Below are 27872 nucleotides of genomic sequence, written 5' to 3' on the forward strand. Positions count from 1 at the left end.
CAATGTTGTGAGGTTTTATGACCCAGATTTTCTCCTAAAAGTTTATAGTCTTAAGATTTATATTTAGGTCTATTATCTATTTTGAGTTAATATTTGTATATGGGATTAGGTAAGGGTCCAATTTTATTCTTTTCCATGTAATTATTATTTTTTAACAATATTTAGTTAAAAGATTATCATTTCCACCACCAAATGTTCATGGAAACCTTGTCAAAAATAACTTGACAATATAGGGAAGAATTTAGCTCTAGGCTTTTATTTAACTCCAATGGTTTATATATCTGCCTTTAGAATAGTACTACACTGTTTCAATTATTGTAGCTTTATATGGTTTGAAATCAGAAAATATATATCTTCTAGCTTTGTTCTTTTTCAAGATCATTTTGGGTACCTAGACTCCATATTCCATATTAGGATAGATTTTTTTCTGAAAAATAAATATATAAATATATGATAGTTTCACCTAAAAAATAGAAAAAAATATTCTCTGGTAAGAAAGAAAGCAAAAAGAAATATTGAAATGTTATCTTTAAGTCATCAAAAGCTTGGTATCAGACAAATGAAACTGTTATGTGAGATTATCATTTTTAATTTTAGATAAATTGCCATAATACTAGATGTCAACTACTAAGCCAAGCATGGGAGGGAGGGATAGGGAGAGAATGGGGTGGGGATTGGGTGGGGGCTGACTGGGAAAAGTGTGCATGTATGTCTACAAAAGTATGTATCCTACTATGATGTATGAATACAGTGCACCAATAAAGTAAAAAAAAAAAAATGCAGCTTGAGCTTCTACATAGAAAAGTGGGATGTGTTCACTGTTGTCTTGCTAAGACTCCTTCTTTTCCCACATATCATGCGACAGTCACATGATTCTGCAGAGTGATATTTAGTTCCTTTCCTTCATGTTCTAGCTCCTTCCAATTTGTGTCTCTAGAAACTCCAGGGTGGAAGAAGAGGGGCTTGGTAATCGCCCTCTCAGTGCTGCTTCCTCAGCCAGGCGTGGTGGCCCACATTTGTAATCCCAGTGTTTGGGAAATGAGACGGGAGGATCGCAGGTTCGAGGCCAGCCCCAGCAACTTGGCGAGACCCTCAGAAAGTTAATGAGACCCTGTTTCAAAAAAAGGGGGGGGGCTGGGGGATGTAGCTTGGAGGTAGACTGTCCCTAGGTCTAATCCTCAAAACCACACAAAAAAAAACCCTAACCAAAAAACCCTCAATTTTGCCTCCTCGCCTGTACTGAGAGTAAGCATTGAAATGACCACTAGGATTCTTAGAAAAAGCTGCCCCCCACCTCTGCTCCTTTCCATGTGAGGAGGAGAGGGGGGAGCTCATTCCCCAGGTCCTAGGGTTTTAATGACTGCATAATATTCCTTTGAGTGAATTGCCTTCATTTACTGAACTCTCCCCTATTACTAGATTTTGAGTAATGTTCTTTTTTTTTTTTGGCAGTACTGGGGATGGAACCTAGGGCCATTCTACCTCCAAGTACACCCCCATCCCTATTTTTTAGTTTTTAATTTGAAACAGGGTCTCACTGAGTTGCAAAGAGCCTCCCTAAGGAGGCTGTCCGCCATCCTCTTGTCCCAGCCTCCCGAATGCTGGGATTACAAGTGTGCGCCACCACACATGGCTAATGTTCAATTTTTAACTCTTAAAAATAACAGTGTGATGAACACCTTCAAGTATAATTTTTCCCCTCACATTTAGCTTATTCCCAGAAATAGATTTACCAAGGCAACAGCCAGGACAAACTGTCTTGGGACACTAAATTTCAGTACAAATTGTCTTGGGACACACAGATAAACCGCCTTCCCTCCACCCCCAAAAAATCCAAAGATGTGAACAAGAGTCTCCATGAAGGGAACAAAACGGAAAGGAAATAGGTGGAGTGCCCAGCTCGGAAAGAACATAATAGTAGGCAGGGGCGCGGCTGGGGACGGCCCTCCATCTACATCACTGTGACAGGAGGAGCCCGGGTAGATAAGCGCCATGCTGCCTTCAGACAGCAGAGAACTCCAACGGAGCCAGGCAGTTTCCATCTCCACCTCCTTTTCCAAACTACCTGCTCTGACTGGGTTAATAGTTTTATGTCTAAGGAACTGGACCGGTCGCCCCTTACCCACAGTCGCCTCCAGCCGGCTCTGGGCTGGCTTCGGAGGGATGAGGGCGGCGGCCGGCCTCCTTTCCGGCCTCCCTGCCTCTCTAGCTTTGCCTTGGTGGCTGCGTTAGACGCAAATGAATTTTCTGCAATGTCTGTTTCAGCACTGTATTTCTTGGAACCAGATTTATGTCAAGCCACTACAGTATTTTGTTTGTTTGTGGTGGTACTGGGGTTCCTGGAAGCCCTTCTACCTCCGGGCTACACTCCCAGACCTATTTTTACATTTTTATTTGGAAACAGGGTCTCCTAAGCCAGCACGCGCGGCTGTCTTTGAACCTGCGCGATCCTCCTGTCTCTGCCTCCCAAGCGCGGGGATTACAAGCGTGCGCCACCACGCCCGGCAACTACAGTAGTTTTTCCCAGGATGTGGGAAGGCAGATGTGGAGAAAGTCCCGCCAGTGTCTTAGTGGGGATTCCTCCAAAGCAGGCCCTGAGGCAAGGATTGGGAGCAGGGTGTTTACTTGGGAGAAGATCTCCAGGAGCAGGGAGTGCTGCGAAGGAGAGGAGAAAGGACAGAGAAAGGTGCGCGTGGTCAGGAGCAGGCCACCCTGAGAGCAACTGGGCTGCAAACCCATGGGCTGTATGAGCATACATGGAAGACATCTCAGCGTGGTCCCACTGAGGACAACTCTCAACCCTTGTTGCTGGAGGGCTGCTTCCGGCCTTCTGGCCTGTCTCACCTGTGGCCAGAAAATGCCTGCTGCCGATGGAGAGTCAGGTGTGCGCGCAGGGGAGTGGAGGGGACAGATGTCTATCTGAAGTTGTATCTCTCCATCCATCTCTCCCTCACTCCCACATACACAGATATACACACGTGAAGTACATACATATGACTGTGTGTGTGTGTGTGTGTGTGTGTGTGTGTCTGGGGACTGAGCCCAGAGCATTCTACCTCTGAGCTATACCCCCAGTCCTATTTTATTTTTATTTTGAAACAGGGTCTCAGTAGATTGGTGAGAGTCTCACTACGTGCTGAGACTGATGGTGAACCTGCAATCCTCCTGTCTCAGCTTCCCAACTACTGGGATTACAAGTGTGCACCACCATGCCCGGCTTACATAGGATTTTTATGTGTGCATGGTGCTGAGAACCGAAGCCAGGAAGCCAGGGCCTCTCATTTGCTAACTCTGAGCTGCATCTCCAGCCCTGTACCTTCGACTTGTGTGTGTGTGTGTGTGTGTGTGTGTGTGTGTGTGTGTGTGTGTGTGTGTGTATGGTACTGGGAATAACAAAGCCTGTGCCAGGCGTGGTAGCACAGGGTTGTAATCCCAGCATTTGGGAGGCTGAGACAGGAGGATCGCGGTTCTCAGCCAGCCTCAGCTACTTAGTGAGGCCCTCTGCAACTCAGTGAGACCCTGTTTCAAAATAAAGAATAAAAAATAGGGCTAGGGGTGTAGCTTGGAGGTAGAATGCCTCTGGGTTCAATCCCCAGTAACAGAAAAAATATATATATATTCCACTTGGGAGGATACAGTCCCAGGAGACATTTGTTATTGTTAGATGAATTCAGTTCTTATTTCAGATCCCCCCCCCCATAAGCTAAGTCTCCTAAAAGGCCCTGGTCTGACCAGTTAAGCTACCATCCCCCTCTGACTGCACCTGGTCACTTACCTGGGAGACCTGCTCCCTCCTGGTACCCTTGGCCAATCAGTGAAAGGAACATTCCCCGCTGACCCAGAGCCAATTACCTGGCCACACGACCCCCTCCCATGGAACTCTAGCCAATTAGTTCAAAGGGCATTTTTCCTAGACTATGAGCCCCCAATCTGTAACCCCAAGCCCCTATATAACCCTGATCCCAGCACATGCTCCCTCTCTTCCCGGATTCTTCTTTCTCTCTCCCCCTCTGTCTGTCTGTCTCTCTCTCTTCCTTTCATACCGGCCCCTCCAATAAATCTCTTGGCTACAAGGTGGTCTCTGGTGTGGTCAAACTTTGTCCTTTCAGTGGTGCCTTGTGACTCGGTTGGGACTCCCTGCCTCTTTTTTTATTTATTTTTATTGGTGCATTGTAATCATATCACATTGGAATACAAGACTTGAGAGGATATACAAGCACACATCATCCAAGACATTTGTTATTTCTAATTTTGGATGACATAAAGACATGAAGGTGCTGGGCATGGTGGCGCATGCTTATAATTCCAGTACTTGGGAAGCTGAGATAGGAGGATCACAGGTTTGAGGCCAGCCTCAGCTACTTAGGCCCTCTGAAACTTAGTGAGACCCTGTTTCCAAATAAAGAATAAAAAATAAGACTGGGGGTGTAGCTCAGAGGTAGAATCTCCCTGGGTTCAATTCCCAGTACTGGAAAATAAAAAAAAAAAAAAGACCTGAGGGATAAGAGGACTCTTCCTAAGACACTGCGGTACATGGAGCCCTTCCTTCCTTCCTGCTTAAAGCCCATGCATGGTTCTCCATACACCCTTGTGGTCCATAACTTGCATTCAAATCTGACCTGTGTCACCTCCACCACAGCCCGACAGCTGGACCCGCTGGGCCACGGTAGGTCCTGGCCATGCCTGCAACAGCGCCTTTCCCGGGCTGTCCCTGGCACCCTGGCCCCACACTGCCTGGCCCCCTTCCGTGGACTCTGCATCCTCTTCTATTCTTCCTCTCTTCATGGGTCTGTTTTCGCTTCCTGTCAGTACTGGAACCGAGGAGGATTCCACTCCGTGCCCCAGCTTTCAGATGGGCTCTTCCCTGTTCAAGATTTGTCGATATTGAGCCGATGATGGGTCTTGTCTTTCTACTGTTGGGGTGAGTTCTCGGCTCAGGAACCCGGGGTCTGCAGGGTCCTTGGCTAACGTGACAGAAAAGAATTTGAGCACGCACCAGCTAGAGACATAGACAGAGGTTCATTGGAGGGAAAGGGGAGGAAATACACATTCAAGAGAGAATGCGGGCCACCTCAAGATGAGGAAGGCATATTGGAAAATTCAGGGTTCTCTTCTTATAGGGGACTTTCGTGAGGGGTGGGCTAGAGATGGTATGTGAGGATGAGCTCGGTCCAGTAGTCCCAAGGCAGTTTATGGTGGGCAGGTGGTCTGGCAGCCTTAGGGTGGATGAGCTCAGTCCAGTGGTCCCAAGGCGCTTCCTGATGGTCTGCGGTCTGGTCAGCCTTAGGGTGGATGATATTGGGCTGATTGGGGTCCTCATTAGTTGATTGACAGATAAGCTGGGATATCCTAAATTATAGGTTTTCTCAGAGATACTGTTAACTCTAGGATCTACAGGTTTCCCGAGAATTTATGGTAAAGTCAGGCCTGGGAAAGAGAACTAGTTTGTGGACTAGAGGCAGAAGCACTTCAGCTCCAGGTTCTTATATCAAAGTTATATTTTTACTTTTCCTTCCTGTCTGTCTCCTTTCTACCTACTTATTCCTTCTATCCTACATCACTACCTAGAATAAGGGTGGAGATGGAGCATGTTCCTAGGGAAGGAAGCCCCAGTGCTAAGAACAGCAGGGATGACAGCCAACACGTTGCCCTGGAAATGGGCCGGAGAGTGCAGGGTTGGTCTAGAGGGCTGCTGGGAAGGGGAGACCGGATGGGGGCGGGAAGGGTGGCCCAGAGGGTGCTAATCCACGCTTCCTGTCCGGATTTTCCTTGACTGCTGCTCGGGGCCTATCTTAGGATGGTCACAGCTGCGAAATAGATCTCCCTTCTCACCTGTTCTTAAGCCACAGGGACCTAGCTAACTTCCTGTGGGAAGAATGCGGGCTCTGGAAATGTTTCCAGTGTAAGACGAGGACTGGGGACAGGAGTGTTGAACTGGCCCCTTCTCTACCTCTGAGGGGTGGCTCACCCTGGCCAGGCTTCAGAGAGTGGGCAGCCCCAGGGGGAGAGATGAGGAGCTGACCACAGCTTTTGGCCTGAGCCTGGGCCTCTTCTGTGAATCTGGCCAATGTTTCCTTTTTAGTTTCTCCTGATTGATGGGGGATGGGGCGGATCCTCGGCCCTCCTTACTCACGTGCCCTTCAGCCCCAAGCCTGCTCCTACAAAATTTTCACTTCCTGCTGACCAAGCCTCTCCAGGTATTAATTAATTAATTAATTAAATCTGGGCCCTCCAGGCCCTGGACTGGGGGCGAGCAAGGAGGGCGCAAGGCACTGGGAGGAGTAAGACGTGATGTCCAGGGAGCTGCAGGGTTGGAGGTAGGGAGAGTGCTGGGCTTCCCAGTGGTGTGGCAGGGTCCTGGAAGACCCTAAATCCCATCCCGGGGGAGGCTAGTAGGCTGGGGTGGAGACTCCTGGCGCCCCAGGCACCAGGAGCCTGCGCATGCGTGGAGGCAGCCCTCCCTCCCTCCCTCCCTCCCTTGGCGTCTCCGGCGTTGCCGAGGTAACCCTGACTCCGGAGCTGGCCATGGCCTCCCGGGCTGGCTGGAACTGGGGTTGCGCCCCTCCGCAGAGCGCAGCCCCGACGGTGAGGGTTGAACCGGGGCGTAGAGCTTGCCTTTACAGGGCGGGGGAGGCTGGGGAGCTACCCCTGGAGGGGCTAGATTCTGGATGGGGAGGGCGAGCGAGCGTTGGGGGTGAGGAGAGAGACCCCCAAGCCAGAAGAGACTGGAGCGGGAGAGCAGAGTCAGGCCGCGAGGTTAGTTAGGGAGGCAGCTCACCGGGAGGAAGGTGTTGGGGCTCCTGGTGTGCCCCACCCCTTCCCTGCCCGGCCTGGCTGAGCCTCCCCGCCAACGCCCCCAGCCCTGGGTGACCATCCTGCCGCCCCTCCCGTGGACCGTCCCACCCCTGGCCCCACAGCCCGGCCGCGTGAAGGAAGGTGAGACTCGGGGTCACCCGCCCAGCCCTGGGTCACGGCAGGGGTGACAGGTGGGGAGATCGCCTGCTGAACCCCCGTCCCCCAGACCTGCTGGAGCTGATGATGCTGCAGAATGCGCAGATGTACCAGCTGTTGCTCGGTCGCATGGTTGCCGGGGCGCTGACCCCGGACTCCCCCTGGCCCAGCCCGCAGGTGCGTGGGGGTGTAGCCACCAGGCCGCCCAGGTGGGGATCCATCAGGGTTCTCCCCTGGAGTGAAAGGACTGGGCAAAGGAGGCAGGGAGCGGCCCCCCCCAACCCAGAGCAAAGAAGTTTGCCTGCAGCGCACCTCCCCCTGCACTCCAGGCCCCAGCTGCATGGCCGGTGTCTGACACTTAATAGGGATTCAGCTGATACTTGTTGAACAAGTGACGGAATGAATAAATAACGGAATACAGCGTACTTTGGCTGTGTCTGGCACAGGGGATGTACCTGGACCCTGGTGCAGGATGGGAAAGGTCCTCAGGAGCAGCAGGCGGCCTTAGAACCCTGAGGGCTGGATAGGAATTTGACCGTGGTGGAGGGATGGAGGGTGTATCTACCTTCCAGGCCAGCAGGGGGCCTGCAGATGAGTGTCCCACCTCACTGAGGGGAACAGGGGGGTCGCAGAGCTGCGGGTGAGGCTCAGGGCAGCTCTGGTGACTCCTGGTCCCGGCTCTGGGGTCACGCCTGGACCCTTCCGGACCCTGCTCTGCCATTCGTTAGCTGGGGACCTTAGACAAGTTGTCCAGCCTCTCTCGCGCACACCTGCACAATAAGGACTAGAGGTGTCCCTCCAGGGCCTTGCTTGCAGATAGTAAATGGTCACTAAACAGCAGCCAGGGTGAGGGTGTACATCTGGAGAAGGTAGTGCAGGACCGGAGGAGTGAGGGTAGGGAGAGGCTGATCCCGGTCACCTCTCCGCCCCCTCTGCACAATGCCCAGGTCTACCTGGAGAGCCAACAGGAAGAATCGGAGGAGGAGATAGACGCGGAGGAGGAGGGGCCTTTGGTGTTCCACCACCACTACCTGCCCTGCCCCATGCCCTTCCTGGGCCCGCTGCCAGCCTGGCCAGCCTTCCTCCTTCCCCTTCCCCCACACCAGCCCCACTTGCAGGATGCACCCCGGATTCAGCACTGGCCTCCTGCCTCCAGGAAGAGGGAGGTGTAAGTACAGATGACGGCCTGGGCCCTGTTGGGGTCCTCTCCGGGGGATTGGGGGGAACAGCAGAGGGCACCCCTGGGCCTCTCAAGGGTGTGTCTTCTCTCTCCCCATCTCAGGAGAGCTGTGCCCCCGCCCCCGCCCCCCAGTGCTACAGAGACAGTGGGAGCAGATGTGCCCCCTGCTTCAGGTAGGGGCTGGATGGGCGGTGGGGGGCCCAGGCCTGGGGCGGGGGTGGATCAGGAGGCCAGGAGGGTCCTGTGCCCTGTGGGGAGGCTTCGCCCCTTCTGTTTTCCTCCTGGGGGTCCATGGAGGCTGGAGGGAGGAAAGATGGGGTGCTGTCTCCCTAGATTTCTATGATGCCGAGAGCCTGCCATGAGGAAGAAGCTCCTGGGTGCCTTGCCAGCTCCAGGCAGCACTGCGACTAGTCCGGGGTCCCTACCTGCCCCCTGATGTCTGTCGGCGCTGCACCCCAGCCCAGCCCCCTCCTCCCGGTGGATCAGCCCCTCTCCAGGCGCCTTGATTGTGAACTGGCCTATGGGAACTGAACTGACCCGCCCAGGCCCAGAAGCTGCCCAAACCCAACCGGCCTGTTGTTTCCTGCCCTCGCAGGGAAAAGGCTGGGACACCTGCTGGCCTCTGTTCCCCGCTCCTCCTTCAGGGATGATAAAGGCTGTGGGGCTGCCTTTGGGTCTAATAATGGGGCAGGAAATAAGGAGACTGCTTCTGGTCCCCCAGAAGATCCCTTTGGAGGAGAGAGGGATCCAGAGCAGTGGGGGAGAAGCCAGCCAGGGTGCCCCAGAGCTGAGGACTCCACCACACACCAGGGAGCTGGCTCTGCTGGCAGAAAGGAGAGCAGGGCTCTGCCCTGCTGCAGCCAGGGACGGCCTGCAGCCCCCTACAGCCAGCTGGGAGCAGAGGGTGCTCTGCCTGCCAGGCTGGGGTGCCCGGCCACCCTCCTGCAGTGGACCAGCGGAGGGTGGCATCTGGTGGCAAGGGCTGGCAGAGGCCCTGGAGGCCCCGGTGTAGGGGAGGGCAGGCAGGGAGGAGGCCCAGGGACACGGGGAGAGAAGTCCACACCGGTGCCTTCCCCTATTCCCAGCTGGCCTTAAACACCTCAGTAGACAGGACGCAGGGATAGGTCCAGGTGTTTGTATTCAGGCTAGAAAAGGAAATGTCCCCAGAATCCTGTGCTGCTGTCACAGTCCTTCAGCCAGGGCTGGACCACATCCCCGAGGAGCCACACTGAGTTCCAGCAGCCATTGCGGGGGTCGGCTCACGCGGGCTGCGCCCGGAAGGCCCGGGGCAGCCGCCTCCAGGCAGCCCGCACCCCGTAGGCGCCCGTCCGCCTCTGGCGCCAGTGCTGGCCGAAGACAAAGCATAGCAGCACGGACGTCACGAACAGGAACAGCAGCACCGACACCACCGTGATGATGATCACCATCTGGTTGTCTGGCAGGGGCTCTGGGGAGGGAGGAGGCATGGTCTCAGAAGTGCTCAACTCAGGTGCCAGCCCCCAATGGGGTCCGCTGCCTGCCCAATCATCCTGCCGAGCGGCGGCATCCAGCCAGACCCCTAGACACTGTGAGGGTAGAGGTCCCCCTGCCAGCAACTCCGGAGACCAGCTGTGGAGCCTGAGCACCATGACATGGGGGTGGCATGGTCCAGACCAAGCCATCTGGGAAATGCTTTTCATTGTAGAGATGGTGCTCCGGCTCTCTCATTGTAGAAAGGAGTAAGGCCAGGGCCACGTGGCTCATTAATGCCACGAACAGGTCCCTGCCATCTGGAGCGGCCCAGGTCCAGGAGGGGATTAGCAGATCAAGGTAGAGGGGAGTTGAGAGGGAACCCTCAGGATCCAGTGTGTACCCCAACTTGCCTGAGGTCAGGGTTCCCATGTTTTCTTCCCCCCAAGGGCAGAAAGAGAGTGTTGTCCCGCCCCCCCCCTCACCGTAGACCTCGAGGATCTGGGTTTCCGAGAAGCTGCGAAAGACGTCCCCGCCGCGAGGCCGCAGGTCCAGCTCGGCCAGGCAGGAGAAGTTGAGGTGGCCATCCTTCCTGTCTGCCGTGCTGTTGAGCATGACTCTAGCCTCCTGGGGGGCAGGTGCCCCTCCATCGAAGCTCTGGCTGTGCAGGACCTCCCGGCCACGGAGCAGCGTGAGGGTGAGGCTCTCGAGGGGCTCCACGGTGGGCACTCTGCACTCGATGGTGAAAGGTTTGCCCGCGGTCACCCACATGGGCTGCAGCTTCAGCACCACCTGCCTAGGCGGCTCTGCGGGGGGAAGGGGAGGTCTGGTGAGGGTGGGATGGATTCCCGCCGGCCCCACCCGGCCGGGGCCATCTCCTGTTGCTGGTGTTCCAGGACCCTAGTTGGGACTGTGGGGGAGGAAGGGGCCCAGCTGGCTCTAGTGTGAGAAGGAAGACGCTGTTCAGTGGAAGGATGTACTGGGTGGTAGTTTTATGGGCATGATTTGGAAAAGAAACAAAATGGAGGTGGTCAGGGGTCTACAAAGTAAAGGTCCAAAAATTATATACCCAACTGGAAAGACAAAAGTTTGTGTCAATCTCCCTCTCTTCCAGATATTAAAACAAATTCCGACACTTTAATAGTTGGATAATTATGTTGAGTGAGATTCAGAGGGAGAACTCACTGGAATCGGGCACTTAAGGAATTGAACTGAGAGGTTTTTTAAGAGGTGGGGCTGGGCCGGGCACACATGCAATCCCAGTATTTGGGAGGCTAGGACAGGAGGATTGCGTAGGTGCGAAGCCAGCCTCAGCTACTTAGTGAGGCTCTCAGCAACTTAGACCCTTTTTCCAAACAAAAATATAAAAATAAGTCTGGGATTGTAGCTCAGAGGTAGAAGGCCCCTGGATTCAATCCCCCCCCCCCCAAAAAAAGAGGTAGGGCTGGGCCAGGTGTGGTGGCGCACACCTGTAATCCCAGTACTTGGGAGGCAAACAGGAGGATTACAGGTTTAAAGCCAACCTCAGCAATCTGGGCTCACAGCAACTTAGTGAAACCCTGCTTCAAACTGCAAAGAAAAGAAAAGAAAAGAAAAGAAAAGAAAAGAAAAGAAAAGAAAAGAAAAGAAAAGAAAAGGACAAAGACTAGGAGGTATAGCTTAGAGGTAGAACATCCCTGGGTTCAATTCCCAGTACCAAAATAAAATAGGATAGGTGGGGGCCAGAGTGGGACCTGCCTGCTTCTCTAGGAGCTGCTTTACGAGCGTCATGATTCTGTAGGTGCTGAACAGGGCCTATAGAGGTGGTAGCCTGGAATTTTTTTTGGAGGGGGGTACTAGGGATGGAACCCAGGGGCATTCTATCTCCAAGCTATACCCCCAGCTCTATTTTTTAGTCTTTATTTTGAAGCAGGGTCTCACTGAGTTGCAAAGGGCCTCACTAAGTAACTGAGGCAGTCCGTAAACTGCGATCCTCTTCTCAGCCTCCCAAGTACAGGGATTACAAGCATGCGTCACCATGCCCAACTCTGCATTCTCTTTTAAATTAGAAAACTCGGTCTCCACTCACTCCCACCCCTACCTGGGACTAAATGTTGGATTTAGGCTGTGGGTATCCTGGGTAATAACAACAACAACAACAATACTAATAACAACAACAGTAATACATAAAATAAGGCTGGGCGTATAAACCAGAGGTAGAATGCCCCTGGGTTCAATGTCCAGTACCACAAAAAGAAGATGACGGCGACGGTGTTGGCTTTAGAACATCTTTCTATTTTGGTTCACTGATATTGATGATGAGGAGACACCCTTAGAGCCAAGAGGGAATCCTGGCCCACCTAGACAATTTTCATGGCTCCTGGGTGTGTGTGTGTGTGTGTGTGTGTGTGTGTGTGTGTGTGTATGTGAGGGTCACACATTGGCCATGGGCCCTCAGGGTAAGATAAGAACACCAAAAGCCAGGCATGGTGGCACAAGCCTATAATCCCAGTACTCAGGAGACTGAGACAGGAGGATCACAGGTTCATGGCCAGCCTCAGCAAGTAGTGAGATCTCAGCAACCTACTAAGACCCTGTCTCAAAATAAAAATAGGCCAGGCGTGGTGGCGCACACCTGTAATCCCCGCGCTTGGGAGGCGGAGACAGGAGGATCACGCAGGTTCGAAGCCAGCCTCGCTGGCATAAGAGACCCTGTTTCCAAAAATTAAAAAAATAGGTCTGGGAGTGTAGCCTGGAGGTAGATGGGTTTCCAGGAACCCCAGTACCACCACCAAAGAGAGAGAGAGAGAGAGAGAGAGAGAGAGAGAGAGAGAGAGAGAGAGAGACCCTGTTTCTAAATAAAATGTAAAACAGGTCTGGAAGTGTAGCCCAGAAGTAGAAGGGTTCCATCCCCCTTACCACCAAAAGAAAAAAAAAAATAGGGCAGGAGGTGTAGCTCAAAGGTAGAATGTCCCTGAGTTCAATCCTCAGTTCCCCACACAGAATACCAAGTGGCACTCAGCCTTGTCCTTCTGAGGTGAGGGGCCACGGGAGGGCACGCTAGCTTTTCCTGAGGTCCCCCCGGCCGCCTGTCACCGATGTGGGTGCTCAGGCGGCCAAGCCGGGGGCAGCCTAGGGACACTGCATTGAGGAATGACTTGTGGGTCTGTCAGCCTGGGTAGGATGTCCTCCTCGGGGCAAACCCCACGCCCTGGTGGACAGCTTCTGCGAAGTCTGTGGGCTCAAGGTGTCCAGCCAAGTGTGTGGGCAGATCTGCGCGTGCTGGCCTGTGCTTCTCTGGTCAGCCCTGAGCCCAGGGAGGTGGGGCTGGGACGAAAGGGCCAGGGGCAGTAACAGAGCTAACGTTGGGTCCATGCGGGAGACACGGGGAGAGGCCCTGCTCACAGCCACTCACGGTACACGCTGATGTTGAGAAGCTTGGACCGCTGCTTCCCGGCGCAGATGAAGTAACACAAGAGGCCCATGTCCTCGGAGATGTTTGAGACCAGGTACCACTGCCACTGGGGCTGCTGGTCCAGCAGGGTCTTAGACAGGGTGGTCTCCAGGCCCCCCTTTTCAGGCTGGGCGCAGCTGGTGCTGCAGTTCACTTTCCCAGACCCTTTGGTCTCGACCACCAGCCTCTCCGGCCATGCGTGCACCTCAAACGCTGTCTCGCCAGACCCTGGAGGGACGGAAGGATGGGCTGAGGGCTGTCCCTGCCGCCCGGCCGGGGAGGTGTTTGTTGCCGATGCCGGGATCAAGGGCCAGGGGTCCAAGAGGAAGGGACATGCTCCTTTCCCCACATCAGGGCTGAAGCCTCACGCTTCGACCCAGAGGCCTCCAGCCTTGCCCTGCCTCCAGGCACGCCTGGCTCCCACGGTCCAACTTAGTCATCCCCAGCTCCTCATCCATCTCCGTCAAGGTCCAGCCGAGTTTCCTCCCCGTGAATCCGGGAATGGAGGTGAGCTCCGGTCCGTGGTCCTGGGTTTAGCCCTTCCCTTCTGTAAATGCTGTTCAAGCACGGACTGTGTGTCAGGGCCTGTGCCAGGCTTTGGGGGAGGCAGTGACCAGAGCAGACCCAGCCCCGTGCTGGCAGAGAGCAAGAGTCCCAGGGAAAGGAGGGTGCGGGCCAGCCCAGGCCTCACTGAGATGTGGCATTCAAGTGAAGATAAAGACGGTGAATCCTGTAGATATGGGGGTCAGGGGGCTCCAGGCCAAGGGTGCAGCCAGCGTGAGTGCCATCGGGTGCAAGCGTGCTTGGGGGTGGTGAGTGGTGGGAGCTAGGTGAGGAGGAGGGCAGGGAGACGAGGCTAGAAAGGTGAGAGACCACCTGGAAAGCGACCTGTGGTGCCCACGCCCTCAGGTTGGCGCTGCCTTGGGCTCGGGAGCTTCAGGCAGGCAGGGCCTGGGTTTCCCCACAGCGCTCTGACGGTCAGGACAGCTCACGCCGTTCCCAGATTCCCAGAAGAGGAGACATTCAGCTGGACCCTGAGGAACGTGAATGAGGAGCTGAGAAGACTAATCAGGAGCTGACGTGCAGAGGGTCAGAGCCAGGAGCATGGAGGCTGGGGTCAGAGCCAGGAGCACGGAGGCTGGGGTCAGAGCCAGGAGCACGGAGGCTGGGGTCGGAGCCAGGAGCACGGAGGCTGGGGTCGGAGCCAGGAGCACGGAGGCTGGGGTCGGAGCCAGGAGCACGGAGGCTGGGGTCGGAGCCAGGAGCACGGAGGCTGGGGTCGGAGCCAGGAGCACGGAGGCTGGGGTCGGAGCCAGGAGCACGGAGGCTCAGGCCCAGGACCTAACTGCGGCCTCAGGCCTGGCCGGGGAAAGAGCAGGGGACCAGACATCCAGGAAGTATCCGGTGCCTGAGGACCAAGTCCTTGACCAGGAGGCCCAGCCTGCGCCCTGCTCCCAACACACCTGCCCGCTGAACGTGGCCTTCAGCCAGGGCCATGAAATGAGCACCGGATCTGAATCTACAGCCGGCCACGTTCTGGCGGGGGCCTCAGGCTCCATGCCTCGCCAAACCTCAGTTCTTCCTCTGTGACATGGGCTAGTGTCCCCTCCCTCGCGATGGTCACGCATGTTGAGTGAGCGCGCGCTGGAAGGAACCGGGCAGCCGGTCCAGGACGCAGGGCGCTCGGTACACAGTGGCCCTTTCCTTCACTGTCCCCTGGACTCACTGGGAGGGGATTCATCTGCATCCTCTGCTGCCCTTGCTGTCCCCAAGGCCCCTTCTGAAGCTAGGCTCCCAAGGCCTCCTTTTCCCTTGCACCCCAGCATCCATGGCCGCCACGCCCACACGCCCTGTAGCTCCGGGGCACGTTCACCTGGTGTCTGGAAGGCCAGGAGCCTCCCCCTGACCTGCTGCCCCGGCAGGGTGGGCCTAAAGCCAGGCTAGCACAGTTCCTGCACACGTGGTGAAGTGGACCTTGTTTCATCCCCTGCTGAATCCCAGGGAACACGCAACACCCGACCCTGGGTCGCCGCATATACAGAACCCTCGGCCCCCAGCTCACCTGGGCAGCAGAGCAGAGCGAGAAGGGCCGCGGGCAGGCCCCAGCAACTGAAAGAAGACATCTCACCCGCGGGCACCCAGGGCCCGGCCTAGGGCTACCTGGAGAGAGATGGATGGCGCAGGTCAGGGAGGGGTGGCCGGAGCCACGGCCTGAAATCTCAAGCCTCCTGTGAGACGATGACCACATTTCCTCTCATTATCTGAGGTCGGGAAGCCACGTGGACAGGCCAGCAGGACCTCCCAGCCTCCAAGGCAGAGGAAGCCAGGCGGAAGCTGATAAGCAGGCGTGTGGCCCAGCCCTCTGGCCACTCTCCACCAGGGGCAGCGATGCATGTGGAATCCTCCAAAGTTGGTCACTGTAGCAAGCAGGGCTTTTAATGGAAACCCAGGCAGGGATTTGAGGTTCTCCTGCTAGTGCCAGCAGGTGACTGCATAGACCCTGACCTTCCTCTTGTTTTCACCCCTCTCCCTAGTAGTCCATGGGCCTGGGTCACCCCTCACACCAGGTACTCAGCCAATTCAGGGCCCACAGGAGTCCCCAGAGGCCCAGGCCCAGGAGAGGAGGTCTGCCTGGCCTCAGCCTTCACTGTGGGCCCTGCCCGCTGGCTGGCCTGCTCCCTCTCCCTCCTCCCTCCCTCGGGCAGGGGCCGGGGTCCAGGAGAGACTGGCTGGAGTGGAGGGGTCCCAGCCCATTTCTAGGGAGGCTTCCTCCTCTGTTGAGGGATCCCCAGAAACAGCCCAGGTGAGGCAGGGCCTCGACAGGGCCTTCCCAGGTAGGCCCTGCTCCACACATCCAACTGAGGAAGGAGAAAAGAAATACAAGATTAGGTAAAAAGGGGACAAACTGAGAAGGAAAGGGAAAATAAAGTTTTAAAATCTAGAAACTTGCTGGGCGTGGTGGCGCACACTTGTAATCCCAGCATTTGGGAGGCTGAGACTGGAGGATCACGGTTCGCAGACAGCCTCAGCTACTTAGTGAGGCCCTCTGCAACTCAGTGAGACCCGGTTTCAAAATAAAGAATAAAACAATTGGGCAGGGGGTGTAGCTTGGAGGTCAAATGCCTCTGGGTTCCATCCCCAGACCCGCAAAAAATAAATAAATAAAATAAAATAAAATCTGGAAACTTCATAATCCGTAACTTCACCTTACAGGGTCTGTTCTTTCTTAGCCAAAGCCCTTAATAGGCACGCGTGTAATTATAATAGCCCATCTGGCCTGTCCTTTTCTTAGGCAAAGTCTTCAAGGAGACAGGCCTACACTTTTTTAGTCCTAATGGCCTGTCTTCACACCTGAATTCCCGAGATACTTAGCAAACAAACAAAAAATCCCAAAGGAAGTCTCACCCTGCCATGTGCCCCCAGCTACCCCCTCTCTGGGTCCCCAAAAGAAAAGGATGCAAGGGCCTCTCACACTCTGGAGGTGGCCTGCTTTCTCCCTTGAACGTGTATTCCCGCTTTTCCTAAATAAGACCTCTGTCTTTATCTCTGACTGGCACATGCTGAAATTCTTTTAGACATGGAAAAGAATTTGACAGGGAAGCCAAGGACCCTGGAGGTCTTAGGCAAGTTTTCCATCCCCAGACCTGGGAACTCCTCAGGACGCTCCACAGAACTGTCACTGTGGTGTTTTCCTGTGACACAACCTTCACTCTCCGGGCGCTGCCTCAGGTCCTAGGGGACCAGGCTGCAGAATAGCCGGCCTCCTCCCTCACCGTCTCAGGGGAACCCCAGTTGGGGCTTTCCAAAGGGAAGCCTCAGGGTTTGGGGGACAGAGGCCCAGCTCGCTCCTGAACCGGGAGCGCCCAGGGTCCTGCCCTTCCCTTCCCTGGTGGCTGAGGCCCGTGACTGCAGCATGCATAGTCTCCCCTGTAGCTATGGATCCAGGAAGTCTCTGGACCAGCTTCTGGGCTTTGCAATGACCCTGGAGGAAGGGGTGGGGCGAGGCTGGCAGAGAGAAGAAGCCAGGAGGGATCTAATACCTCATGAGGCTGGCAGAGTGCTAGGCGGGTGTCTGAGGGGCGACCCCAGGGGCTCAGTCAGCAGGGTAGGGGCTGAAGGTGAATTGCAGCAGGGACTCTGCGGCCTCCACAGGTCCAAATAGTAATAATAATACAATAGATGAGGCTAGACATATGCTATGGTTGCATATGCCTGTAGTCCAGTACTTGGGAGGCTGAGACAGAAGGATCGCACAGGTTCGAAGCCAGCCTCAGCTACTTAGTGAGACCCTGTTTCCAAATAAAATATAAAATAGGTCTGGGAGTATATCCCGTAGGTAGAAAAAGCCCCTGGGTTCCACCCCCAGTACCACCAAAAAAAAAAAAAAAAAGGGCTGGGGGTCTAGTTCAGAGGTAGAATGCCCCTGGGTTGTTCTAGCCCCAGTACCACAAAATAAAATTAAACTAAATAAACATCTCCAGGAACACAAGTGGGAGTGTAAATGCAAGAGTCAAAAGAAGACAGTATCGCTGGGTGTGGTGGCGCACGCTTGTAATCCCCACGTTTGGGAGGCTGAGACAAGGAGGATTGTGCAAGTTCAAAGCCAGCAGCGCTGGCTCAAGAGACCCTGTTTCCAATAAAATATAAAATAGGTCTGGGAGTGTAGCCCGGAGGTAGAAGGGTTTCCAGGAACCCCAGTACCACCAAAAAAAAAAAAAAAAAGAAAAAAGACGTCCCTGAGAATGGTTGCAAAACAATGTGAACGTACCTAACACTCCTGAACTTTGTGAGTCTGTGTGTGTGCTCGGGACTGGACCCAGCCATTCTACCTTTAAACAACACCCTGCTCTTTTATTACATGTAAATTTGAAACAGGGTCTTGACGAGGTGCTGCGTCTGTCTCCTTGAACCAAGGATCCTCCTGTCTCAGTCTCCCTAGTACTGGGATTATAGGCATGCACCATCATGCTAGGCACTGAACTGTATGTTGTAAGATAAATAAATGGTACATTTTATGTTATGTGGCTTTTATCATAATAAAAAATAAAAATAAAAAAGACTAAAATTGTGACAATGTAGACCCAAAACAAAGTAGACCAAATGAAAAAAAGTAGACCAAATCTCAGAAAAATATAGCTTATCGGACTTACTTTAAGGGGAAATAAAAATCCTGAATGGTTCTATAACTATTAAAGACAGCAAATCAGTAATTTAAAATCTTCCCACAAAGATGCCGGGCGTGGTGGCTCACGCTTGTAATCCCCGCGCTTGGGAGGCTGAGACAGGAGGATCACGGGTTTGAAGCCGGCCTCAGCTACTTAGTGAGGTTTAATGAGACTCTGTTTCAAAATAAAATAGAAATAGGTCAGGAGGTAGAGACCCGGGGTTCCATCCCCAGAACCACAAAAGAAAAAAAGGGCATGGGGTGTAGCTCAGTGGTGGAGTGCTTGCATAAGAGCTTGGGTCACACACACATACACGCACAAAAAGAAAGTACCAGATCTAGATAATTTTGCAGAAGTTCAAGTAGAGGTAAATCTAATCTTTCTGAGAATGGAAAAAACAAAAATACTCTGTGTGTCTGGTGTTTCCAAACAGACAAGTACAAGAAAGGAAAATTAAAGGCCATTCTCATTTATGAAAATAAATGCAAGAGTTATAAGGAAAATATTAGCCGGGCATGGTGGTGCATGCCTGTAATCCCAGTACTCGGGAGGCTGAGACAGGAGGATCCCAAGTTCAAGGGCAGCCTCAGCAAATAGCAAGACTCTCAACAACCTAGTGAGATCCTGCTTCAAAACAAAAAATAAAAAGCGTCAGGGTATAGATCAGAGATAGAACACCACTGGGTTCATTCCCCTTACAAAGAAAAAAAAAAAAAAAAAGAAACAAAGAGAAAAGAAAATCTTAGCAAAACTAATCTGGCGCAGTGTATAAAATATCTATGACATCATATCTGCGGTGAGTTCATAACAATAGAAAAAGGCTGCAGGTGTTTGTCATGTTGGGACACAGATGTGCGGTGGCCGCCCGGCCGCCCTCTGTTTCCTGCTGTGCACAGGGTCTCGTGCCAGCAGAGACGCACCTGTGCTGCTCTCACCTCAAGCTTCTATCGGATCTAGTGGGAAAAAAACAAAAAACCATGTAGTAAGAAAATTATAAAACTTTACTGAAGGACATTAAAGACAGCACACAAATGGATAATCCATGTCATGGCTAGGAGATTCATTGTTATAAAGATTGTTTTTTCCTATCTGATCTACAGAGTCAATGCAATTACAGTTAAGCCCAATACGTCTGTTCGTGGAAATTGAAAGCTGATTATAAAGTTTACATGAAAGAATGAAAGGACCAAGATACCACTTAAGAGATTTGCTCACTAGATGTAAGACTTACTGTAAGATATGCCATTAGCGTAGACCTAGGCAAATTAACAGACGGGATAAAAGCCCAGAAAGAGACCTGTGCATGTATGAAACTTTGATACATGACAAAGATAACGTTATAGATGATTAAGTTAAAAAAAAAAAAAAACGGGCTAATGGGCCGGGCGTGGTGGCACACACTTATAATACCTGTGCTTGGGAGGCGGAGACAGGAGGATCGTGCTGGTTCGAAGCCAGCCTCAGTTACTTAGTGAGGCTCTCAGCAACTTAGACCCTGTTTCCCAATAAAATATAAAATAGGTCTGGGAGTATAGCCTGGAGGTAGAAAGCCTCTGGGTTCTACCCCCAGCACCACCAAAACCAAAACAAAACCAAAACAAAAGCAGTCTATTAAATGATGCTGGATCAATTTATTAACCATATAGAGAGAGGGAAAAAAGAAAAACATATCCCTACCTACATCAAATGTAGAGATCAATCCCACTAGATTAAGCACTTATATTTAAAAATAGCTTCAAATAGTTTATAAGAAAATATGAGACTAGCTGGGCATGGTGGCACATGCCTATAGTCCCAGTACTTGGGAGGCTAAGACAGGAGGATCACGGTTCTGGGACGGCCTCAGCTACTTAGTGAGGCCCTCTGCAACTTAGTGAGGCCTTGTTTCAAAATAAATAAAGAATAAAAAATAAGGCTGAGCTTGGAGGCAGAATGCCCCTGAGTCCCATCCCCAGTACTGCCAAAGATATATATATATATATATATATATATATATATATATATATATATATATATATATATATATGTATGTATTTTGTATGTTATTGTAGCCAGACCTCCAAATTACCTATCATACAATAAGCAATGATGACTTTATGACTCATATGAGCTGGGTGTGGTGGCACAGGCCTGTAATCCTAGTACTTGGGAGGCTGAGACTGGAGGATCACAGGTTTAAGACCAGCCTCCGTAATTAGCAAGGGACTTGGCAACATAGTGAGACCCTGTTTAAAAAAAAAAAAAAAGGGCTGGGTATATAGTTCAAAGGCAGAATGTCCCTGGGTTCAGTCCCTAGCAACACACACACACACACACACACACACACACACACACACACACACTCCAGGGCTGGGGGCGTAGCTCGTATTGGTAGACCGCCCCTGGGTTCAAGTCCCAGCACCGCAATAAGAGAAGAGGAGGCTCCGTGGAATTGTGAGGCTCGGGCTAGGAAAATCTCCCTCTCACCCAAAGAGGCAACAGTGTTCCCGGGTGAGATTTGTCACAACCCCACAATGCCTGCTGGGGAGGAGAGGGACTGTCCCCTCCCCTGCACATCAGCTCAGACATGGCGGGTCAGACCCCAGGTGGACAGGAAGGCGGCTCCACGGGTCTAAATCCGCCACCCAGATGCCAGAGCAGCAGAGGCTGGCAGAGGAAAGTCAAAAACAGGAAACGCCACCAGGCCGTGGGGAGCCCGTGACACCGAGCCCGGGAACGCGGGGATCCCACCCCGGTGCTTACCAGGGGAACGAGGCGCAGAGAGGGGAAGAAGCTGGAACTCAGGCCTCCACAGTGTCCCCCACTCTCTCGATGGCCGGTGGGTGGACAGCGAGGGGCCGCGACTCGCCGCGGTGGCTGGAGGCGGCCGAGGTGGGAGAGCGGCGAGGCGCGTGTGCACAGGTGTCCCCGCAGCTCCTGCCACCTGCTTCCTGTGCCAGGCTCCCGGGCTTAGGTTGCTAGTCTTTCTTTTCTTCCCTTTCTTTCTTTCTTTCTTTCTTTCTTTCTTTCTTTCTTTCTTTCTTTCTTCTCTTTCTCTCTTTCTCTCTCTTCCTTCCTTCTTCCTTTCTTTCTTTCTTTCTTTCTTTCTTTCTTTCTTTCTTTCTTTCTTTCTTTCTTTTTCTTTCTTTTTGTGGTACTGGGGATGGAACCCAGGGGCATTCTATCTCCGAGCTACATTCCCAGCCCGACTTTTTTTTTTTTTTAAACTGGGGATGGAATTCAGAGGCATTCTACCTTCAAGCTACCCCCCCCCAGCCCTATTTTTTATTCTTTATTTTGAAACAGGGTCTCACTGAGTTGCAAAGGGCCTCACTAAGTAGCTGAGGCTGTTCGCGAACCATGATCCTTGGTCTCAGCCTCCTGAATGCTGGGATTACAAGTGTGCGCCACCATGCCTGGCTACCCAGTCCTATTTTTTATTCTTTATTTTGAAACAGGATCTCACTGAGTTGCAAAGGGCCTCACTAAATAGCTGAGGCTGACCACAAATCACAATCCTCTGGTCTCAGCCTCCCACGTACTAGGATTACAAGCGTGCGCCACCATGCCCGGCTTTGTCTTTTTTCTTCTTCTTCATTGTAGTAAAATATACATAGCAAGTTTTAACCGTTTTTTCTGTAGTGGGACCTATTTCAGAGCTTCCATCCCTGGAGCTAACAGATGGCACGTTTGAAGCATGACATTTTCCTTCCTCCTGGCTTTACGTCCTTTTTGTTCCCTGTTTGAATAACATGATCTTATCAGTTTACTGACTGGAGAGATTAAAAACTTGGCAGCTTGGGTCTAAAAACACACAGATAACTCGTTTTTTCTTGTGTGTGTGTGTGTGTGTGTGTGTGTGTGTGTGTGTGTGTACAGAAAACTGAACCTAGGGGCATTTTACTTGCAAGTTATACCCCCAGCCATTTTTATTTTTATTTATTTATTTTGCAGTACTGGGGATGGAACCTAGGGGGCATTCTACCTCTGAGCTATCCCTAGCCCTCTTTTTATTCTATTTATTTATTCTATTTATTTATTCTATTTATTTATTTATTTATTTATTTATTTATTTATTTATTTATTTTTGCAGTACTAGGGATGGGACCTAGGAACATTCTACCTCTGAGCTACACACCCAGCCCTATTTTTTATTCTTTATTTTGAATCAGAGTTTCACAAAGTTGCAGAGAGTCTCAAAGTAGCTGAGGCTGTCCATGAACCACGATCCTCCTGTCTCAGCCTCCCAGATGCTGGGATTACAAGCGTGCGCCACCACGCTCGGCTTTTTTATTTTTGATTTTGTAACAGGATTTTGCTAGATTGCTGAGAATCTTGCTAAGCTGCTGAAGCTGGTCTTGAACCCATGATCCTCCTATGTCAGCTTCCCACGTACTGAGCTGACAGGTGTGCGCCATCATGTTCAGCTCATAAGCATGTTTGTTTTTTGTTTGTTTTTTCAGTACTGGAGATGGAACCCAGGGGCATTTTATCTCCAAGATACACCCCCAGACCTATTTTTTATTCTTTATTTTGAAATAGGGTTTCACTGAGTTGCGAAGGGCCCAAGTAGCTGAGGCTGTCTGCGAACTGTGATACTCCTGTCTCAGCCTCCCAAATGCTGGGATTACAAGCGTGTGCCACCATGCCCAGCTCTTTAAAAAAAATTTTTTTTTGTGTGTGGTACTGGAGGTGAAACCCAGGGGCTTTTCTACCTCTGGGCTATACTCCCTGACCTATTTTATACTTTATTTTTTTATATTTATTTTATTGGTGCACTGTATTCATACATCATAATGGTATAAAGATAATACTTTTGTAGACATACATGCACACATCACCCAGTTAGCCCCTACCCGATCCCCACCCCATTCCCTCCCCATCCCTCCTTCCCATGCTTGGCTTAGTGGTTGACATCTAGTATTATAGCAATTTATCCAATATTAACGATGATAATCTCACATAACAGTTTCATTTGTCTGATACCAAGCTTTTGATGACTTAATGATAACATTTCAATATTTCTTTTTGCTTTCTTTCTTACCAGAGAATATTTTTTCTTTTTTTTTAGGTGAAACTATCATACATTTATTTATTTTTCAGAAAAAAAAATATCCTGATATGGAATATGGACTCTAGATACCCAAAACAATCTTGAAGAAGAACAAAGCTAGAAGATGTATATTTTCTGATTTCAAACCACATAAAGCTACAATAATTGAAACAGTGTAGTACTGTTCTAAAGGCAGATATATAAACCATTGGAGTTAAATAAAAGCCTAGAGATACATTCTTCCATATATTGTCAAGTTATTTTTGACAAGGTTTCCACAAACATTTGGTGGAGGAAATACTAATCTTTTAACTAAATATTGTTGAAAAATAATAATTACATGGAAAAGAATAAAATTGGACCCTTACCTAACACCATATACAAATATTAACTCAAAATAGATAAAAGACCTAAATATAAATCTTAAGACTATAAAATTTTAGAAGAAAATCTGGGTCATAAAACCTCACAACATTGAAATTGGCAGTGATTTCTTGGATATGATTTCAGTGGCACAGGCAACAGAAGGGTAAACAAACTCCCTAAAAAGTAAAACAAATATTGTATATCCAAAGACAATGTAAACAGAGTTAAAAGTTACTGATAGAATAGGATAAAAAATTTCCAAATGCTATATCTGAAGGTATATTAATATTCCAACTAGAAATCCTAAAAATTAGCAACAATAAAAGCAAACAATACAATTTAGAGATAGGTAAAAGACTAACATAAATAATGAATCTCCACAGATAACCAATCTTAGTTGTCTGTTGGATGGAAACTCTTGTTTCTCTGGTTCTGGTGAGTGTTACCTATTTCTTCTTTGTAGTTAATCTCTTTGAGTATTTTCTGTAGTGCTGGTTTTGAAGACATAAATTCCTTCAGTTTCTGTTTGTTGTGGAAGTTTCTTATTTCCCCATCTAATTTGATAGAAAGTTTTCCTGGGTAGGAAAGTTTTGGCTGGAAGTTGTTTTCTTTCAGAGTTTGGAATATGTTACTCCAAGCCCTTCTGGCTCTCATGACTTGGTTTGGGAAGTCTGGAGTGATTCTAATTGGTTTGCCTCTGAATGTCACGTGGCCCTTTGTTTTTGTTGCCTTTAAGATTCTCTGCTTGGCTTCCACATTGGTCATTTTGACAATTATGTGGCGTGGGGATCCTCTTCTCCGATCCTATCTAAAGGGAGTTCTATAAGTTTCCTGGACCTGTGTATCGACCTCTTGCTCTATGTTTGGAAAATTTTCTGCTATTACTTCCTTGAAGAGATTGTTGATCCCTTTGGTTTCACTTTCTTTTCCCTCCTCTATTCCAATTATTCTTAGGTTAACTCTCTCAAAATGGGCCCATATTTCTTCAATGTCAGATTCCTGCTGTCAGATTTTTTTTCTAAGTTAGAAACTATGCGCTCATTTTTGGAGTGATCATCTTCTAAGAGCGAGATTCTATTCTCCATGTGGTCTAATCAGTTGTTTGTACTTTGAATTGAGGCCTTTACTTCATTAATTGCATCCTTTATCTCTTTTTGGCTCTCTCTGAATTCTTTTCGAAACACCTCTATTATTTCCTACAATTATATTCCTGATTTGATCTTCTAGAAATCTCTGAATTTCTGTTTTATCGGGTTCTGATGTTGTGGGGTTGTGGGCATTCATTGCTCCAGTGTTATTCCTCTTTCCTATGATTTCGGAAGTTTGTGCCTTCTCTGGGTTCTTCCCTGGGTCACTACGACTTCACTTAAGGTGCTGTGGATCTCGAGTCTGTGGTATCTCAGTCCCCACTACTCCTTTACTGGGTTGTATCGCAGAGTCTCAGACCCAGGGAGTCAATCGAGGCTGCTTTAGACCATGGGGGGTGCCAGGTTAGGCGTTCTCCTATGGTGTGATATCTCTGCCACCGCCACTCCCCCACTGGGTCAAGTCCCTGGGAGTACAGTACTGGGATTTCTCCTCTAGGGGCCGCAATTTGACTCACTGTTGTTGAGTGCACAGATGTAGCTGTAGTGGACTCGGTGAATTTGCTGCTGCTGCCACCGGTGGCAATATGGCACTGATGCCCCGCCCTCGGCCGTGAGGCTGGCATATTTCTTTTCTGTTTTTGAGCTCCGCTCTGATTCCCTGCAGGGTGTGCTGAGCCCAGCCTCTGGGAGCTTTAGATGCTCCCTGCACCAAAAAATCTGCTGAACCCCGACTGGCTGATCCGCAGCGGCTCACCTCGGCTCGCTGTCCGCCATTCCTCTCTGGAGCCTGGTGGGCTATTGAGTGCGTTGGTCTGGTGCCGTCCAGTGAGCTCGCCGCTGCTGTGTGCAGTAAGGCGCTGCTGCCGCGTCCTCGGCCGTGAGGCCGGTGTATCTCCTCTGTGGCTCTGAGCTCCGTTCTGAGTTCCCCTCCTCTCTGGAGCCTGGTGCTGCAAGGGAAGATGGCACCCACACTGCTTCGTGCCACGGCTCCAGCTGCAGCACTGCGGTCTGGTTTCCTTCTGGTGTCTCGTTTTTCCAGCCCTCTTTTTCTCTGTCCCTTGTAATTACATTTTTTGTTTCTCTGCTGATGGTGTTTTCTGGCTATGAAAGGCGTTGATTTTGTGGTAATAGAGATTGGTTGTTAGCGGGGCTCGTAAGACCCTCTTTTCTCTGTCGCCATCTTCCCAGAAGTCTCCTATTTTATACTTTATTTGGAAACAGGGTCTCAGTTGCTGAGAGCCTCACTAAGTAGCTGAGGTTGGCTTTGAACCTGTGCGATCCTCCTGTCTCAGCCTCCCAAGCACTGAGATTACAAGTGTGCGCCACCACGCCTGGCGTCTTTTAAATTTTTTTTTATTTTGAAGCTGGGCATGGTGGCGCACACTTGTAATCTCAGTACTTGGGAGGCTGAGACAGGAGGATCACAGTTGAAGGACAGCCTCAGCTACTTAGTGAGGCCCTTCGCAACTCAGTGAGACCGTTTCAAAATAAAGAATAAAAAATAGGGCAGGGGGTGTAGCTCAGAGGTAGAATGCCCTTGGGTTCAATTCCCAGTACCCCCCCCACACACACACATACTGGGATTATAGACATGCACCACACCACCATGCCCCACTTCAACTCCCGTCTTTTGACAGTAGTTCCTGCCCTCACTGGGGCTTTCGATGGGCTGGGCAGCCCAGGACGAGCCACCCATTGCTCCCTCCATCCATCCAGTCAATCACAGAGCAGCTCTGATCCTTGCTCCTGACTCTGTCCTGCTAGTCCACAAAAACCTTCTATTAGTGACTAAGAGCCATCGCCTCAGATCTCTTCATAGCTGTCACCTCGCCCAGCAATTTAACAATTACTCCAGCAGAGGATTTTGTACAAGCAGGTAGGAAGCACGTAAAAGTTGGGTGCTGGGCAGTCTGCTCAGCTCAGCTCAGCACTGGAGCTTGCCCCACAGCCAGCCCTCTGCACAGCGCACACCGCATAAACTTTGCAGATCAAGATGGAATCCCAGCGCTTGGGAGGCTGAGACAGAAGGATAGAAGGTTTTAGGACAGCCTCTGTGAGTCGTGAGACTCTCATCAACCTAGCAAGACTCTGTTTCAAAATTAAAATAAAATAGAGCTGGGGTTATAGCTCAGAGGTAGAATGCCCCTGAGTTCAATTCCAGTACCACAAAAACCAAAACCACAACAACTTTGCAATCCGATTATGGTGGGGACCCAGAGAACAGTGAAGGCCATGATGCTGAGGGTCTGCCGCTCTGGAACAATTTCTCTTGGTGCTTTTGTGCCTCAGTTTCTTTGTCATGTGTGTGTGCGTGTGTGTGTGTGATCTCCTGGCATACTGGCAATAGCGAGCCAAATATAGACGGATGTGGGTGAGAGGGAAGCCTCCGGTCAGAGGGCTTTGACTTTGGCATCTGTGACTTTCATGTTTTGGTGGCATCTGTTGTAGACACAGTAAGGAAAGATGTCTGTATTGGTCAGCTTAATGATACTATGATGAAATACCTGAATTGACAAAATTTATAAAGAGAAAAGGTTTATTGAGTTTCCAGTTTCAGAGATTTGAAGTCCAAGATGGAGGGCATTGATTTGGCCTCTAATGAACAGCAATGGAAGCAGAATGTTTCTAGGGAGTGGTCACATCTTAAGCAGGGGGCCGGAGGCAAGGTTCAGCGGTAGAGCACTCGCCTAGCAAGTGTGAGGCTCTGGGACACACACACACACACACACACACACACACACACACCACGCCAGAGTAAAAGGGAGGGACTGTCCATGTTCAGTGTTAGTCCTTGAATGAGAAAAGTTTGTGTCTATGCATTACTTTGAAAACCAGCTAGTGAAGGAATTGAGTTTAGGAAGCCGACGCCCAGAGCAGGGAGGATGCAGAATGCGGGCGCCTCAGCAACGGGGCGGCACGTGGGCGCCATCTGGTGGCCGAAGTGAGCAGGCCCCTCACTAAAAGGCTTAATTCCATTTCCTGGCAGCATGGCCATGGCAGATGACATTTCTTTACAATCACAAGAAGGTTTGGAAAGAGACTGTTTGCAAGGAGGGTGACCTACATAGAAACACAAATTTACCCACAAACACCCACCAGCCAAAGAATTGAGGGAGAGGCTGGGAAAGTCTCAGGGTAACCAGAGGCTTCCTCCCTCCCTCCCTTCCTTCTTCTTTTTCTTCCTTCCTTCCTCCTTGAACCCAGGGGA

At 50.8% G+C, this 27872-nt stretch overlaps 2 protein-coding genes across 2 annotated transcripts; one reads left to right on the top strand and one right to left on the bottom strand.

Moving 5' to 3' along the window:
• Window positions 1-6525: 6525 nt before the first annotated feature.
• On the top strand, window positions 6526-8493 carry PRR29 (proline rich 29; the record flags this gene model as incomplete). Its single annotated transcript, XM_080714106.1, has 6 exons — window positions 6526-6585; window positions 6861-6936; window positions 7022-7128; window positions 7899-8119; window positions 8234-8304; window positions 8465-8493. The coding sequence occupies 6 exons, from the start codon at window positions 6526-6528 to the stop codon at window positions 8491-8493; spliced, it is 564 nt and encodes a 187-aa protein (XP_080570232.1).
• Window positions 8494-9390: 897 nt separating this feature from the next.
• ICAM2 (intercellular adhesion molecule 2) lies at window positions 9391-15136 on the bottom strand (the record flags this gene model as incomplete). Its single annotated transcript, XM_080712450.1, has 4 exons — window positions 9391-9578; window positions 10066-10386; window positions 12975-13241; window positions 15076-15136. 4 exons carry the CDS (start codon window positions 15134-15136, stop codon window positions 9391-9393), a joined length of 837 nt encoding a protein of 278 aa, XP_080568576.1.
• Between the last annotated feature and the right edge of the window lie 12736 nt (window positions 15137-27872).

The sequence above is a fragment of the Muscardinus avellanarius genome (genome assembly GCF_963383645.1).
Source record: "Muscardinus avellanarius genome assembly, chromosome: 16".
Taxonomy (NCBI): Eukaryota; Metazoa; Chordata; class Mammalia; order Rodentia; family Gliridae; genus Muscardinus; species Muscardinus avellanarius.